Source organism: Oncorhynchus mykiss, chromosome 15 (assembly GCF_057628025.1).
Source record: "Oncorhynchus mykiss isolate SJ-2025 chromosome 15, ASM5762802v1, whole genome shotgun sequence".
Taxonomy (NCBI): Eukaryota; Metazoa; Chordata; class Actinopteri; order Salmoniformes; family Salmonidae; genus Oncorhynchus; species Oncorhynchus mykiss.
In genome coordinates this window covers 83,427,367-83,444,866 of record NC_143036.1, presented here as the reverse complement: position 1 = coordinate 83,444,866, position 17,500 = coordinate 83,427,367, and the positions used below count along the sequence as shown (strand labels likewise).

General features: G+C 46.6%; 1 protein-coding gene across 2 annotated transcripts in view; it reads right to left on the bottom strand.

Annotated features, from left to right (window-relative positions):
- large1 (LARGE xylosyl- and glucuronyltransferase 1) overlaps positions 1 to 17,500 on the bottom strand; it is a 136,017-nt gene that overhangs the window by 759 nt on the left and 117,758 nt on the right. For both annotated transcript variants that reach the window (XM_090201410.1, XM_090201411.1), the window contains exons 12-15: positions 6,747 to 7,025; positions 5,847 to 5,993; positions 4,237 to 4,432; positions 1 to 229 (exon numbers count right to left, since the gene is read on the bottom strand). The exon at positions 1 to 229 is cut by the window's left edge and continues 759 nt beyond it. In XM_090201410.1, the coding sequence (XP_090057536.1) occupies positions 32 to 229; positions 4,237 to 4,432; positions 5,847 to 5,993; positions 6,747 to 7,025 (820 nt within the window). In that variant the 3' untranslated portion in view covers positions 1 to 31. The remainder of the gene's footprint in view (positions 230 to 4,236; positions 4,433 to 5,846; positions 5,994 to 6,746; positions 7,026 to 17,500) is intronic.

Below are 17,500 nucleotides of genomic sequence, written 5' to 3'. Positions count from 1 at the left end.
GGGTCAGAGTGTCCTGGCTCATCGGTGTTGGCTAGCTGTTGTTCTCTGCAGTCATGTATTTGAGGGCAGCGAAGCCATATCGTCTAGACATGTTCTGTTGAAACTCCTCTTTCAGGGTCTTCAGGCAGACGCGGTACTGCTTGTTAGACCGGAACTTGGTGATGTCGAAACTGGGAGCATGAGGCATGTGGATCATATAGGCGTTGGGCAGAACCACAAACTCATACTCCTGGAAGAGAGGACAGAGGACAGAGTTAGAAACACTAAGACAGCATCACTAACTCATACCGCTGGAAGAGAGGACAGAGGACAGAGTTAGAAACACTAAGACAGCATCACTAACTCATACTGCTGGAAGAGAGGACAGAGTGAGAAACACTAAGACAGCATCACTAACTCATACTGCTGGAAGAGAGGACAGAGGACAGAGTTAGAAACACTAAGACAGCATCACTAACTCATACTGCTGGAAGAGAGGACAGAGTGAGAAAAATAAGACAGCATCACTAACTCATATTGCTGGAAGAGAGGACAGAGTGAGAAACACTAAGACAGCATCACTAACTCATACTGCTGGAAGAGAGGACAGAGGACAGAGTGAGAAACACTAAGACAGCATCACTAACTCATACAGCTGGAAGAGAGGACAGAGTTAGAAACACTAAGACAGCATCACTAACTCATACTGCTGGAAGAGAGGACAGAGTGAGAAAAATAAGACAGCATCACTAACTCATATTGCTGGAAGAGAGGACAGAGTGAGAAACACTAAGACAGCATCACTAACTCATACTGCTGGAAGAGAGGACAGAGGACAGAGTGAGAAACACTAAGACAGCATCACTAACTCATACAGCTGGAAGAGAGGACAGAGTTAGAAACACTAAGACAGCATCACTAACTCATACTGCTGGAAGAGAGGACAGAGGACAGAGTTAGAAACACTAAGACAGCATCACTAACTCATACTGCTGGAAGAGAGGACAGAGGACAGAGTTAGAAACACTAAGACAGCATCACTAACTCATACTGCTGGAAGAGAGGACAGAGTTAGAAACACTAAGACAGCATCACTAACTCATACTGCTGGAAGAGAGGACAGAGTGAGAAACACTAAGACAGCATCACTAACTCATACTGCTGGAAGAGAGGACAGAGGACAGAGTGAGAAACACTAAGACAGCATCACTAACTCATACTGCTGGAAGAGAGGACAGAGGACAGAGTTAGAAACACTAAGACAGCATCACTAACTCATACTGCTGGAAGAGAGGACAGAGTGAGAAACACTAAGACACTTTAATGTCCAGAGTGACAGAGTGATAGTAAAGGTGTATCCAGTACCTGTGAGTGATAGAGTGATGGTAAAGGTGTATCCAGTACCTGTGAGTGACAGAGTGATGGTAAAGGTGTATCCAGTACCTGTGAGTGACAGAGTGATGGTAAAGGTGTATCCAGTACCTGTGAGTGACAGAGTGATTGGCAAAGGTGTATCCAGTACCTGTGAGTGACAGAGTGATGGTAAAGGTGTATCCAGTACCTGTGAGTGACAGAGTGATGGTAAAGGTGTATCCAGTACCTGTGAGTGACAGAGTGATTGGCAAAGGTGTGTCCAGTTTCTGTGAGTGACAGAGTGATGGGTAAAGGTGTGTCCAGTACCTGTGAGTGACAGAGTGATGGGTAAAGGTGTGTCCAGTACCTGTGAGTGACAGAGTGATGGGTAAAGGTGTATCCAGTACCTGTGAGTGACAGAGTGATGGGTAAAGAGGTGTGGCCAGTACCTGTGAGTGACAGAGTGATGGGAAAGGTGTATCCAGTACCTGCGAGTGACAGAGTGATGGGTAAAGGTGTGTCCAGTACCTGTGAGTGACAGAGTGATGGGAAAGGTGTATCCAGTACCTGTGAGTGACAGAGTGATGGGTAAAGGTGTGTCCAGTACCTGTGAGTGACAGAGTGATGGGTAAAGAGGTGTGGCCAGTACCTGTGAGTGACATAGTGATGGGTAAAGGTGTGTCTAGTACCTGTGAGTGACAGAGTGATGGTAAAGGTGTATCCAGTACCTGTGAGTGACAGAGTGATGGTAAAGGTGTCCAGTACCTGTGAGTGACAGAGTGATGGGTAAAGGTGTGTCCAGTACCTGTGAGTGACAGAGTGATGGGTAAAGGTGTGTCCAGTACCTGTGAGTGACAGAGTGATGGGTAAAGGTGTATCCAGTACCTGTGAGTGACAGAGTGATGGGTAAAGGTGTGTCCAGTACCTGTGAGTGACAGAGTGATGGGTAAAGGTGTGTCCAGTACCTGTGAGTGACAGAGTGATGGGTAAAGATGTGTCCAGTACCTGTGAGTGACAGAGTGATGGGTAAAGGTGTATCCAGTACCTGTGAGTGACAGAGTGATGGGTAAAGGTGTGTCCAGTACCTGCGAGTGACAGAGTGATGGCTAAAGGTGTGTCCAGTACCTGCGAGTGACAGAGTGATGGGTAAAGGTGTGTCCAGTACCTGTGAGTGACAGAGTGATGGGTAAAGAGGTGTGTCCAGTACCTGTGAGTGACAGAGTGATGGGTAAAGAGGTGTGTCCAGTACCTGTGAGTGACAGAGTGATGGGTAAAGAGGTGTGTCCAGTACCTGTGAGTGACAGAGTGATGGGTAAAGAGGTGTGTCCAGTACCTGTGAGTGACAGAGTGATGGCTAAAGAGGTGTGTCCAGTACCTGTGAGTGACAGAGTGATGGGTAAAGAGGTGTGTCCAGTACCTGTGAGTGACAGAGTGATGGGTAAAGAGGTGTGTCCAGTACCTGTGAGTGACAGAGTGATGGGTAAAGAGGTGTGTCCAGTACCTGTGAGTGACAGAGTGATGGCTAAAGAGGTGTGTCCAGTACCTGTGAGTGACAGAGTGATGGGTAAAGAGGTGTGTCCAGTACTTGTGAGTGACAGAGTGATGGCTAAAGAGGTGTGTCCAGTACCTGTGAGTGACAGAGTGATGGGTAAAGAGGTGTGTCCAGTACCTGTGAGTGACAGAGTGATGGGTAAAGAGGTGTGTCCAGTACCTGTGAGTGACAGAGTGATGGGTAAAGAGGTGTGTCCAGTACCTGTGAGTGACAGAGTGATGGGTAAAGGTGTGTCCAGTACCTGTGAGTGACAGAGTGATGGGTAAAGAGGTGTGTCCAGTACCTGTGAGTGACAGAGTGATGGGTAAAGGTGTGTCCAGTACCTGTGAGTGACAGAGTGATGGGTAAAGAGGTGTGTCCAGTACCTGTGAGTGACAGAGTGATGGGTAAAGGTGTGTCCAGTACCTGTGAGTGACAGAGTGATGGGTAAAGAGGTGTGTCCAGTACCTGTGAGTGACAGAGTGATGGGTAAAGAGGTGTGTCCAGTACCTGTGAGTGACAGAGTGATGGGTAAAGAGGTGTGGCCAGTACCTGTGAGTGACAGAGTGATGGGTAAAGGTGTGTCCAGTACCTGTGAGTGACAGAGTGATGGGTAAAGAGGTGTGTCCAGTACCTGTGAGTGACAGAGTGATGGGTAAAGAGGTGTGTCCAGTACCTGTGAGTGACAGAGTGATGGGTAAAGGTGTGTCCAGTACCTGCGAGTGACAGAGTGATGGGTAAAGAGGTGTGTCCAGTACATGTGAGTGACAGAGTGATGGGTAAAGGTGTATCCAGTACCTGTGAGTGACAGAGTGATGGGTAAAGAGGTGTGTCCAGTACCTGTGAGTGACAGAGTGATGGGTAAAGAGGTGTGTCCAGTACCTGTGAGTGACAGAGTGATGGGTAAAGGTGTGTCCAGTACCTGTGAGTGACAGAGTGATGGGTAAAGAGGTGTGTCCAGTACCTGTGAGTGACAGAGTGATGGGTAAAGGTGTGTCCAGTACCTGTGAGTGACAGAGTGATGGGTAAAGGTGTGTCCAGTACCTGTGAGTGACAGAGTGATGGGTAAAGAGGTGTGTCCAGTACCTGTGAGTGACAGAGTGATGGGTAAAGGTGTGTCCAGTACCTGTGAGTGACAGAGTGATGGGTAAAGGTGTGTCCAGTACCTGTGAGTGACAGAGTGATGGGTAAAGGTGGTGTCCAGTACCTGTGAGTGACAGAGTGATGGGTAAAGAGGTGTGTCCAGTACCTGTGAGTGACAGAGTGATGGGTAAAGATGTGCCCAGTACCTGTGAGTGACAGAGTGATGGGTAAAGAGATGTGTCCAGTACCTGTGAGGGACAGAGTGATGGGTAAAGAGGTGTGTCCAGTACCTGTGCATCCAGCTCCATAATATGCGCCACTTTATTCCACCCAAAGCCAACGAAGCGCCTGTCGTACTCTGGACTGTCCCGTCTCACCATCACGTAGGGTTCAAAGTCCGCTTCCCACTGGACTCTGTACGGCGTGGTGGCAGTCCTCCACTTAGCAAAGTTAGTGGGAGCATGACCCTTCGTCCAGACATGGTATCTAACAGGGAGAACAGGAAGTAGGATTCAACATTCAATACTTTATAGCCAAGGAGGGAGAGGTGGGATTGTGGGCGGCAGGGTAGCCTAGTGGTTAGAGTGTAGAGGTGGCAGGGTAGCCTAGTGGTTAGAGTGTAGAGGCGGCAGGGTAGCCTAGTGGTTAGAGTGTAGAGGCGGCAGGGTAGCCTAGTGGTTAGAGTGTAGAGGTGGCAGGGTAGCCTAGTGGTTAGAGTGTAGAGGCGGCAGGTAGCTGAAGAGTGATTGAACCCAACTATCTGGGAGTCTTCTAACTGAGTAGTGATTGAACCCAACTATCTGGGAGTCTTCTAACTGAGTAGTGATTGAACCCAACTATCTGGGAGTCTTCTAGCTGAGGAGTGATTGAACACAACTATCTGGGAGTCTTCTGGCTGAGTAGTGACCCATCTGGTGTCTTCTAGCTGAGGAGTGATTGAACCCAACTATCTGGGAGTCTTCTAGCTGAGGTGTGATTGAACCCAACTATCTTGGAGTATTCTAGCTGAGTAGTGATTGAACCCCAACTATCTTGGAGTATTCTAGCTGAGTAGTGATTGAACCCAACTATCTGGGAGTCTTCTAGCTGAGTAGTGATTGAACACAACTATATGGCAGTCTTCTAGCTGAGTAGTGACCCATCTGGTGTCTTCTAGCTGAGGAGTGATTGAACACAACTATATGGCAGTCTTCTAGCTGAGTAGTGATTGAACACAACTATCTGGGAGTCTTCTAGCTGAGGAGTGATTGAACCCATCTGGTGTCTTCTAGCTGAGTAGTGATTGAACACAACTATCTGGGAGTCTTCTAGCTGAGGAGTGATTGAAGGGCCATCCCTTTAAGTTCAGAACACTGGCCCAGCGTCCCATCCCTTTAAGTTCAGAACACTGGCCCAGCGTCCCATCAATTTAAGTTCAGAACACTGGCCCAGTGGGCCATCCCTTTAAGTTCAGAACACTGGCCCAGCGTCCAGTTGGGACAGCAGATACATGTGTTTTTACCTGAAGGTGAACAGAGTCCCCATGTCCAGTTGGGACAGCAGCTACATGTGTTTCTACCTGAAGGTGAACAGAGTCCCCATGTCCAGTTGGGACAGCAGCTACATGTGTTTCTACCTGAAGGTGAACAGAGTCCCCATGTCCAGTTGGGACAGCAGCTACATGTGTTTCTACCTGAAGGTGAACAGAGTCCCCATGTCCAGTTGGGACAGCAGCTACATGTGTTTCTACCTGAAGGTGAACAGAGTCCCCATGTCCAGTTGGGACAGCAGCTACATGTGTTTTTACCTGAAGGTGAACAGAGTCCCCATGTCCAGTTGGGACAGCAGCTACATGTGTTTCTACCTGAAGGTGAACAGAGTCCCCATGTCCAGTTGGGACAGCAGCTACATGTGTTTTTACCTGAAGGTGAACAGAGTCCCCATGTCCAGTTGGGACAGCAGCTCGGCCTTGGACTTGGGGTAAGACAGACGGTAACGGAGCGTCTCGAAGGCTGGCACCACCAACGCTTTCTTGCTGTTAGCCATGTCCAGCTGTACCACTGACTTCCTGCAGGGACGTTACAGAAACGTTACAGGGACCTTACAGGGACGTTACAGGGACGTTACAGGGACGTTACAGAGACGTTACAGAGACGTTACAGAGACGTTACAGGGACGTTACAGAGACGTTGCAGGGACGTTACAGAGACGTTACAGGGACGTTACAGAGACGTCACAGAGACGTGACAGAGACGTTACAGGGACGTTACAGGGACGTTACAGGGACGTTACAGAGACGTTACAGGGACGTTACAGGGACGTTACAGAGACGTTACAGAGACGTTACAGAGACGTTACAGGGACGTTGCAGGGACGTTACAGAGACGTTACAGGGACGTTACAGAGACGTTACAGAGACGTGACAGGGACGTCACAGAGCTTTCTTGTTGTTAGCCATGTCCAGCTGAACTACAGACTTGTTACAGGGGACAGAGATGGAGTCATTCTAACATTACGGGGACTTAACGATCCTGACGTTACTACAGTATAACATGACAGACAGACAGACAGACAGACAGACAGACAGACAGACAGACAGACAGCAAAGCCAAATACAATACTGTAGCTCAGGGTTAGAAAGTCACTCTCCTCACACCCCTCTGAGATCTAGAAGTTTCCCCAGCAATGTGACCCCAGAGTTAGAAGAGAATATTATACATTACAGTCTCCTCTACGTCTGAGTCGTTCTCCCTCACCTGAGGTTCTCGTAGAGGACATTATACATTACAGTCTCCTCTACAGCTGAGTCGTTCTCCCTCACCTGAGGTACTCGTAGAGGCCGTACATGGGCAGGAAGTCGATATCTGACAGGAACATGTAGGGCGTGTTGACCTGCCGCATGGCTACGTTCCTGAGCAGGTTGACCGGATAGAACTGACCCTCCTTGTAGACGATGTGGTAGCCCACGTTTCCTCTGGACATCAGGACCTCTGACCCCTGGGTGTAGCGCAGGAACTGTTGAGCCTCAGCGTCCGAGAGATACAGGGCCAGGCTGATAGGACCTTCCCAGTGTTTACAGATAGCCTCTAACATCTGGAGTCTGGAGAGGAGAGAGAGAGGAGAGAGAGACACCACCATTAGAGGAGGAGGAAGAGACAGAGGAGATGGCGATAGAGAGAGGGAGTGAGAGGGGGAGAGAGAGGAGATGGAGATAGAGAGAGGGAGTGAGAGGGGGAGAGAGAGGAGATTGAGATAGAGAGAGGGAGTGAGAAGTGGAGAGAGAGGAGATGGAGATAGAGAGAGGGAGTGAGAGAGGAGATAGAGAGAGGGAGTGTGTGTCCAGGCCAGCTTAGAACAGCTGACAATAATAAACTAAATAACCTTGGTGCTGTCGGTTCCTTTCTGGCTAAGAGGAGATAGAGAGAGAGGAGAGAGAGAGAGGAGATAGAAAGAGAGGTAGAGGATAGAGAGAAGAGAAAAAGAGAGAAAGAGAGAGGAGATATATCAATAAAATATATCAGACCTATAGTATTGAATTATTCAGTACAGAGATATTTAATGTCAGGTATTCAACATATCGATCTTAATCTCTGTAGCTGTAATCTCAATCTGTGTTCATCCAACCGCCATATCGTCCAATCATCCCATCCCCTTCACACTGATCCACTGTTATTGGCTAGGTTTGACAGATGAAATGAGGTGCCAATAGGCAAGAGGTGCAGCTGACATTTACCAATGTTAAATCAATGAAACCTCTGCTGTGGTTTCCACCTGTCCACTGACATTACAGAAACCCTGAACAACTTCACTCATTACAATGGAGAGGTGTTCTGAAAGAGATGTGGAGGCCGTGAGAGACTACTGTATTAACGTGTGTGTGTGTGTGTTAATGATGAAGCCACTGATCTTTACCTAACCCTCTCTCCTGTGTTCCTCTGGGACTGGGCCACAACAGCATGCAAAGGATCTAGAATGGGTCCATATGGACCTCAGTGTTCCCTGTGTTCTAGAATGGGTCCATACGGGCCTCAGTGTTCCCTGTGTTCTAGAATGGGTCTATATGGACCTCAGTGTTCCCTGTGTTCTAGAATGGGTCCATACGGGCTTCATTGTTCCCTGTGTTCTAGAATGGGTCCATATGGACCTCAGTGATCCCTGTGTTCTAGAAAGGGTCCATATGGACCTCAGTGTTCCATGTGTTCCAAATCAATAGGATGGATGACTGGAGGCTAATATCAGCAGGATGGCATGTGGTTTTCAGCCCCCAGAGCTAACTGACAGGGCTACAGGGTAAAGACTCCCATGTGGTCTTCAGCTCACAGAGATAACTGACAGGGCTACAAGGTAAAGACTCCCATGTGATCCTCAGCTCACAGAGCTAACTGACAGGGCTACAGGGTAAAGACTCCCATGTGATCCTCAGCTCACAGAGCTAACTGACAGGGCTACAGGGTAAAGACTCCCATGTGGTCTTCAGCTCACAGAGCTAACTGACCAGGGCCCATACTGTAGTGCACTACTTCAGACCAGGACCCATAGGGGTAGTGCACTACTTCAGACCAGGGCCCATAGGGGTAGTGCACTACTTTAGACCAGGGCCCATACTGTAGTGCACTACTTTAGACAAGGGCCCATATTAACGTGTGTGTGTGTGTGTTAATGATGATGCCACTGATCTTTACCTAACCCTCTCTCCTGTGTTCCTCTGGGACTGGGCCACAACAGCATGCAAAGGATCTAGAATGGGTCCATATGGACCTCAGTGTTCCCTGTGTTCTAGAATGGGTCTATATGGACCTCAGTGTTCCCTGTGTTCTAGAATGGGTCCATATGGACCTCAGTGTTCCCTGTGTTCTAGAATGGGTCTATATGGACCTCAGTGATCCCTGTGTTCTAGAAAGGGTCCATATGGACCTCAGTGTTCCATGTGTTCCAAATCAATAGGATGGATGACTGGAGGCTAATATCAGCAGGATGGCATGTGGTTTTCAGCCCCCAGAGCTAACTGACAGGGCTACAGGGTAAAGACTCCCATGTGGTCTTCAGCTCACAGAGCTAACTGACAGGGCTACAGGGTAAAGACTCCCATGTGGTCTTCAGCTCACAGAGATAACTGACAGGGCTACAAGGTAAAGACTCCCATGTGATCCTCAGCTCACAGAGCTAACTGACAGGGCTACAGGGTAAAGACTCCCATGTGATCCTCAGCTCACAGAGCTAACTGACAGGGCTACAGGGTAAAGACTCCCATGTGGTCCTCAGCTCACAGAGCTACAGGGTAAAGACTCCCATGTGGTCTTCAGCTCACAGAGCTACCTGACAGGGCTACAGGGTAAAGACTCCCATGCCTCCTGTGAGTCCTAAAAGCCCAGACACAAAGAGGAAACAGAAGAACACAGTCAACGTTCTTTAAAGTGTTCTTAAACATTGTCCAATGTTTCCCAGTTTGGGGATAAGTCCCAATCCCCTTGCTTGACTTAATTTAATTTACTATGCAAACATGCTGCTATAATAACCTTCAGTCACTCAAACTAGAGAGGGGAGAAAGAGAGAGAGAGAGGTAGAGAGAGAGATGGGGGAGAGAGTTATGGAGTGAGATGGGAGAGAGAGAGGGAGGTAGTGAGGGGGGGGGGGGGGGGGGGGGGCAGAGAGAGAGAGTCCAGGCCACCTTAGAACAGCTGACAATACTAAACTAAATAACCTTGGTGCTGTCAATTCCTTCCATTCTCCCCAAATTGGATATTCACATACTCCATATTCATTTCATTGTAAACTTAGTCTGTGTCCCAAATGGCACCATATCCCCTATATACTGTAGTGCACTACTTTAGACCAGGGCCCATAGGGGTAGTGCACTACTTTAGACCAGGGCCCATAGTGTAGTGCACTACTTTAGACCAGGGCCCATAGGGGTAGTGCACTACTTTAGACCAGGGCCCATAGGGGTAGTGCACTACTTTAGACCAGGGCCCATAGTGTAGTGCGCTACTTTAGACCAGGGCCCATAGTGTAGTGCACTACTTTAGACCAGGGCCCATACTGTAGGAATAGGGTGCCATTTGTTTCCAATGACTTCACTCAGTGCTCAGTAATGAGAGGACTGTAGAGGAAAACTAGACAGATGAATTAGCAGAGAAATGGACGAGTGAAGAGGTCTGTGGTAAAACTCTGGGTTTCTACTTCTGTTCCTGGCTGAGAGAACTGATCTTTATTAAATCTGCCTAGCAACAGTAGAGGGGTTAACATCCTCTATAATCTTTATTAAATCTGCCTGGCAACAGTAGAGGGAGTTAACATCCTCTATAATCTTTATTAAATCTGCCTGGCAACAGTAGAGGAGTTAACCACCTCTATAATCTTTATTAAATCTGCCTGGCAACAGTAGAGGGGTTAACATCCTCTATGATCTTTATTCAATCTGCCTAGCAACAATAGAGGAGTTAACATCCTCTATACTCTTTATTAAATCTGCCTAGCAACAGTAGAGGAGTTAAACACTATAATGTAATGATCTTTATTAAATCTGCCTGGCAACAGTAGAGGAGTTAACATCCTCTATAATCTTTATTAAATCTGCCTGGAAACAGTAGAGGAGTTAACATCCTCTATAATCTTTATTAAATCTGCCTGGCAACAGTAGAGGAGTTAACATCCTCTATAATCTTTATTAAATCTGCCTGGCAACAGTAGAGGAGTTAACATCCTCTATAATCTTTATTAAATCTGCCTAGCAACAGTAGAGGAGTTAACATCCTCTATAATCTTTATTAAATCTGCCTGGCAACAGTAGAGGAGTTAACATCCTCTATAATCTTTATTAAATCTGCCTGGCAACAGTAGAGGAGTTAACATCCTCTATAATCTTTATTAAATCTGCCTAGCAACAGTAGAGGGGTTGAATTCCCTTAAGAAGCTTGGTTTCATCAGGATATTCTGATCAGTATCTTCTGCATGTTTCTCTGCAGGCTCCAATGTCTCACAGCTTGTATCCCAAAATGGGACCCTATTCCCTAGATAGGGCACTACTTTAGACCAGGACCCAGAGGGCTCTATTCCCTAGATAGTGCCCTACTTTAGACCAGGACCCAGAGGGTTCTATTCCCTAGATAGTGCACTACTTTAGACCAGGACCCAGAGGGCTCTATTCCCTAGATAGTGCACTACTTTAGACCAGGATCCATAGCACCCTAATCCCTAGATAGTGCACTACTTTAGACCAGGATCCATAGCACCCTATTCCCTATATAGTGCACTACTTTAGACCAGGACCCAGAGGGCTCTATTCCCTATATAGTGCACTACTTTAGACCAGGACCCATAGCACCCTATTCCCTATATAGTGCCCTACTTTAGACCAGGACCCATAGCACCCTATACCCTAGATAGTACTAATTTAGACCAGGATCCATAGCACCCTATTCCCTAGATAGTGCACTACTTTAGACCAGGACCCAGAGGGCTCTATTCCCTATATAGGGCACTACTTTAGACCAGGACCCATAGCACCCTATTCACTATATAGTGCCCTACTTTAGACCAGGACCCATAGCACCCTATACCCTAGATAGTGCACTAATTTAGACCAGGACCCAGAGGGCTCTATTCCCTAGATAGTGCACTACTTTAGACCAGGACCCAGAGCACCCTATTCCCTAGATAGTGCACTACTTTAGACCAGGACCCATAGCACCCTATTCCCTAGATAGTGCACTACTTTAGACCAGGATCCATAGCACCCTATTCCCTATATAGTGCCCTACTTTAGACCAGGGCCCAGAGGTCTCTATTCCCTAGATAGTGCACTACTTTAGACCAGGACCCAGAGGGCTCTATTCCCTAGATAGTGCCCTACTTTAGACCAGGACCCAGAGCACCCTATTCCCTAGATAGTGCACTACTTTAGACTAGGACCCAGAGCACCCTATTCCCTAGATAGTGCACTACATTAGACCAGGACCCAGAGGGCTCTATTCCCTAGATAGTGCACTACTTTAGACCAGGACCCAGAGGGCTCTATTCCCTAGATAGTGCACTACTTTAGACCTGGACCCAGAGGGCTCTATTCCCTAGATAGTGCCCTACTTTAGACCAGGACCCAGAGGTCTCTATTCCCTAGATAGTGCACTACTTTAGACCAGGACCCAGAGGGCTCTATTCCCTAGATAGTGCACTACTTTAGACTAGGACCCAGAGCACCCTATTCCCTAGATAGTGCACTACATTAGTCCAGGACCCAGAGGGCTCTATTCCCTAGATAGTGCACTACTTTAGACCAGGACCCAGAGGGCTCTATTCCCTAGATAGTGCCCTACTTTAGACCAGGACCCATAGCACCCTATTCCCTAGATAGTGCACTACTTTAGACCAGGACCCAGAGGGCTCTATTCCCTAGATAGTGCACTACTTTAGACCAGGACCCAGAGGGCTCTATTCCCTAGATAGTGCACTACTTTAGACCAGGACCCAGAGGGCTCTATTCCCTAGATAGTGAACTACTTTAGACTAGGACCCAGAGCACCCTATTCCCTAGATAGTGCACTACATTAGACCAGGACCCAGAGGGCTCTATTCCCTAGATAGTGCACTACTTTAGACCAGGACCCAGAGGGCTCTATTCCATAGATAGTGCACTACTTTAGACCAGGACCCAGAGGGCTCTATTCCCTAGATAGTGCACTACTTTAGACCAGGACCCATAGCACCCTATTCCCTAGATAGTGCACTACTTTAGACCAGGGCCCAGAGGTCTCTATTCCCTAGATAGTGCACTACTTTAGACCAGGACCCAGAGGGCTCTATTCCCTAGATAGTGCACTACTTTAGACCAGGACCCATAGCACCCTATTCCCTATATAGTGCCCTACTTTAGACCAGGACCCATAGCACCCTATACCCTAGATAGTGCACTACTTTAGACCAGGACCCAGAGGGCTCTATTCCCTAGATAGTGCACTACTTTAGACCAGAACCCAGAGGGCTCAATTCCCTAGATAGTGCACTACTTTAGACCAGGACCCAGAGGGCTCTATTCCCTAGATAGTGCACTACTTTAGACCACGGTCCATAGCACCCTATTCCTTAGATAGTGCACTACTTTAGACCAGGACCCAGAGGGCTCTATTCCCTAGATAGTGCACTACTTTAGACCAGGACCTAGAGGGCTCTATTCCCTAGATAGTGCACTACTTTAGACCAGGACCCATAGCACCCTATTCCCTAGATACTGCACTACTTTAGACCAGGATCCATAGCACCCTATTCCCTATATAGTGCCCTACTTTAGACCAGGACCCAGAGGTCTCTATTCCCTAGACAGTGCACTACTTTAGACCAGGACCCAGAGGGCTCTATTCCCTAGATAGTGCACTACTTTAGACCAGGACCCAGAGGGCTCTATTCCCTAGATAGTGCACTACTTTAGACCAGGACCCATAGCACCCTATTCCCTAGATAGTGCACTACTTTAGACCAGGGCCCATAGCACCCTATTCCCAGATACTGCACTACTTTAGACCAGGACCCATAGCACCCTATTCCCTAGATAGTGCACTACTTTAGACCAGGACCCATAGCACCCTATTCCCTAGATAGTGCACTACTTTAGACCAGGACCCAGAGGGCTCTATTCCCTAGATAGTGCACTACTTTAGACCAGGACCCATAGCACCCTATTCCCTAGATAGTGCACTACTTTAGACCAGGACCCAGAGGGCTCTATTCCCTAGATAGTGCACTACTTTAGACCAGGACCCATAGCACCCTATACCCTAGATAGTGCACTACTTTAGACCAGAACCCAGAGGGCTCTATTCCCTAGATAGTGCACTACTTTAGACCAGGACCCATAGCACCCTATTCCCTAGATACTGCACTACTTTAGACCAGGACCCATAGCACCCTAATCCCTAGATAGTGCACTACTTTAGACCAGGACCCATAGCACCCTATTCCCTAGATAGTGCACTACTTTAGACCAGGACCCATAGCACCCTATTCCCTAGATAGTGCCCTACTTTAGACCAGGACCCATAGCACCCTATTCCCTAGATAGTGCACTACTTTAGACCAGGGCCCATAGCACCCTATTCCCAGATACTGCACTACTTTAGACCAGGACCCATAGCACCCTATTCCCTAGATAGTGCCCTACTTTAGACCAGGATCCAGAGGGCTCTATACCCTAGATAGTGCACTACTTTAGACCAGGACCCAGAGGGCTCTATTCCCTAGATAGTGCACTACTTTAGACCAGGACCCAGAGGGCTCTATTCCCTAGATAGTGCACTACTTTAGACCAGGACCCAGAGGGCTCTATTGCCTAGATAGTGCACTACTTTAGACCAGGACCCAGAGCACCCTATTCCCTAGATAGTGCACTACTTTAGACCAGGACCCATAGCACCCTATTCCCTAGATACTGCACTACTTTAGACCAGGACCCAGAGGGCTCTATTCCCTAGATAGTGCACTACTTTAGACCAGGACCCAGAGGGCTCTATTCCCTAGATAGTGCACTACTTTAGACCAGGACCCATAGCACCCTATTCCCTAGATAGTGAACTACTTTAGACCAGGACCCAGAGCACCCTATTCCCTAGATAGTGAACTACTTTAGACCAGGACCCAGAGCACCCTATTCCCTAGATAGTGAACTACTTTAGACCAGGACCCAGAGGGCTCTATTCCCTAGATAGTGAACTACTTTAGACCAGGGCCCATAGCACCCTATTCCCTAGATAGTGCACTACTTTAGACTAGGACCCAGAGGGCTCTATTCCCTAGATAGTGCCCTACTTTAGACCAGGACCCATAGCACCCTATTCCCTAGATAGTGCACTACTTTAGACCAGGACCCAGAGGGCTCTATTCCCTAGATAGTGCCCTACTTTAGACCAGGACCCATAGCACCCTATTCCCTAGATAGTGCACTACTTTAGACCAGGACCCAGAGGGCTCTATAGGGAATAGGGCTCTATTTGAGATGCAGGACACTGTTGTGTTTGGACCGGAAACTAAGCTGCCTCAAGTGTACAATTATATTTCCTATAAAACCCTGAAGATTATAAAGCTAACTTTTGTTGTTGTTGTTGACATATGTTGTGTTTGGAAAGGAGCCTGAAGTGTACAATGATCTTTCCTTAATAAAAAATCCCAAAATTCATAGCAAACTAATTTAGTACATGCTGTTTCATAGTTCAGTCAACAACCCACAGGGGGTTACGATGCTGTAATAAATCCTATTCAGACAGGACTAATATTACTAGAGAAGTGATGGCTGTAATGGAGTTTATAATGCAGTGATGGCTGTAATGGAGATGAGTTTATAATGCAGTGATGGCTGTAATGGAGTTGATAATGCAGTGACGGCTGTAATGGAGTTTATAATGCAGTGATGGCTGTAATGGAGTTTATAATGCAGTGATGGCTGTAATGGAGTTGATAATGCAGTGATGGCTGTAATGGAGTTGATAATGCAGTGATGGCTGTAATGGAGTTGATAATGCAGTGACGGCTGTAATGGAGTTTATAATGCAGTGATGGCTGTAATGGAGTTTATAATGCAGTGATGGCTGTAATGGAGTTGAGTTTATAATGCAGTGATGGCTGTAATGGAGTTTATAATGCAGTGATAGCTGTAATGGGATTTAGAATGCAGTGATGGCTGCATACGTATGTCACTACTGTTGTTAAATCAGTCTATCAGAGTATGATGTCACTACTGTTGTTAAATAAGTCTATCAGAGTATGATGTCACTGCTGTGGTTAAATCAGTCTATATCAGAGTATGATGTCACTGCTGTGGTTAAATCAGTCTCTATCAGAGTATGATGTCATTGCTGTGGTTAAATCAGTCTCTATCAGAGTATGATGTCACTGCTGTTAAATCAGTCTATATCAGAGTATGATGTCACTGCTGTGGTTAAATCAGTCTATCAGAGTATGATGTCACTGCTGTGGTTAAATCAGTCTCTATCAGAGTATGATGTCACTGCTGTGGTTAAATCAGTCTATCAGAGTATGATGTCACTGCTGTGGTTAAATCAGTCTCTATCAGAGTATGATGTCACTGCTGTTAAATCAGTCTATCAGAGTATGATGTCACTGCTGTGGTTAAATCAGTCTATCTCAGAGTATGATGTCACTGCTGTGGATAAATCAGTCTATCAGAGTATGATGTCACTGCTGTGGTTAAATCAGTCTATCAGAGTATGATGTCACTGCTGTGGTTAAATCAGTCTATCAGAGTATGATGTCACTGCTGTTAAATCAGTCTATCTCAGAGTATGATGTCACTGCTGTGGATAAATCAGTCTATCAGAGTATGATGTCACTGCTGTGGTTAAATCAGTCTATCAGAGTATGATGTCACTGCCGTGGTTAAATCAGTCTATCAGAGTATGATGTCACTGCTGTGGATAAATCAGTCTATCAGAGTATGATGTCACTGCTGTGGTTAAATCAGTCTATCAGAGTAAGATGTCACTGCTGTTAAATCAGTCTATCAGAGTATGATGTCACTGCTGTGGTTAAATCAGTCTATCAGAGTATGATGTCACTGCTGTTAAATCAGTCTATCTCAGAGTATGATGTCACTGCTGTGGATAAATCAGTCTATCAGAGTATGATGTCACTGCTGTGGTTAAATCAGTCTATCAGAGTATGATGTCACTGCTGTGGTTAAATCAGTCTATCAGAGTATGATGTCACTGCTGTGGTTAAATCAGTCTCTATCAGAGTATGATGTCACTGCTGTGGTTAAATCAGTCTATCAGAGTATGATGTCACTGCTGTGGTTAAATCAGTCTCTATCAGAGTATGATGTCACTGCTGTGGTTAAATCAGTCTATCAGAGTATGATGTCACTGCTGTGGTTAAATCAGTCTATCAGAGTATGATGTCACTGCTGTGGATAAATCAGTCTATCAGAGTATGATGTCACTGCTGTGGTTAAATCAGTCTCTATCAGAGTATGATGTCACTGCTGTGGTTAAATCAGTCTCTATCAGAGTATGATGTCACTGCTGTTAAATCAGTCTATCTCAGAGTATGATGTCACTGCTGTGGTTAAATCAGTCTCTATCAGAGTATGATGTCACTGCTGTGGTTAAATCAGTCTATCAGAGTATGATGTCACTGCTGTGGTTAAATCAGTCTCTATCAGAGTATGATGTCACTGCTGTTAAATCAGTCTATCAGAGTATGATGTCACTGCTGTGGATAAATCAGTCTATCAGAGTATGATGTCACTGCTGTGGTTAAATCAGTCTCTATCAGAGTATGATGTCACTGCTGTGGTTAAATCAGTCTATCAGAGTATGATGTCACTGCTGTGGTTAAATCAGTCTATCAGAGTATGATGTCACTGCTGTGGATAAATCAGTCTATCAGAGTATGATGTCACTGCTGTGGTTAAATCAGTCTCTATCAGAGTATGATGTCACTGCTGTGGTTAAATCAGTCTATCAGAGTATGATGTCACTGCTGTGGTTAAATCAGTCTCTATCAGAGTATGATGTCACTGCTGTGGTTAAATCAGTCTATCAGAGTATGATGTCACTGCTGTGGTTAAATCAG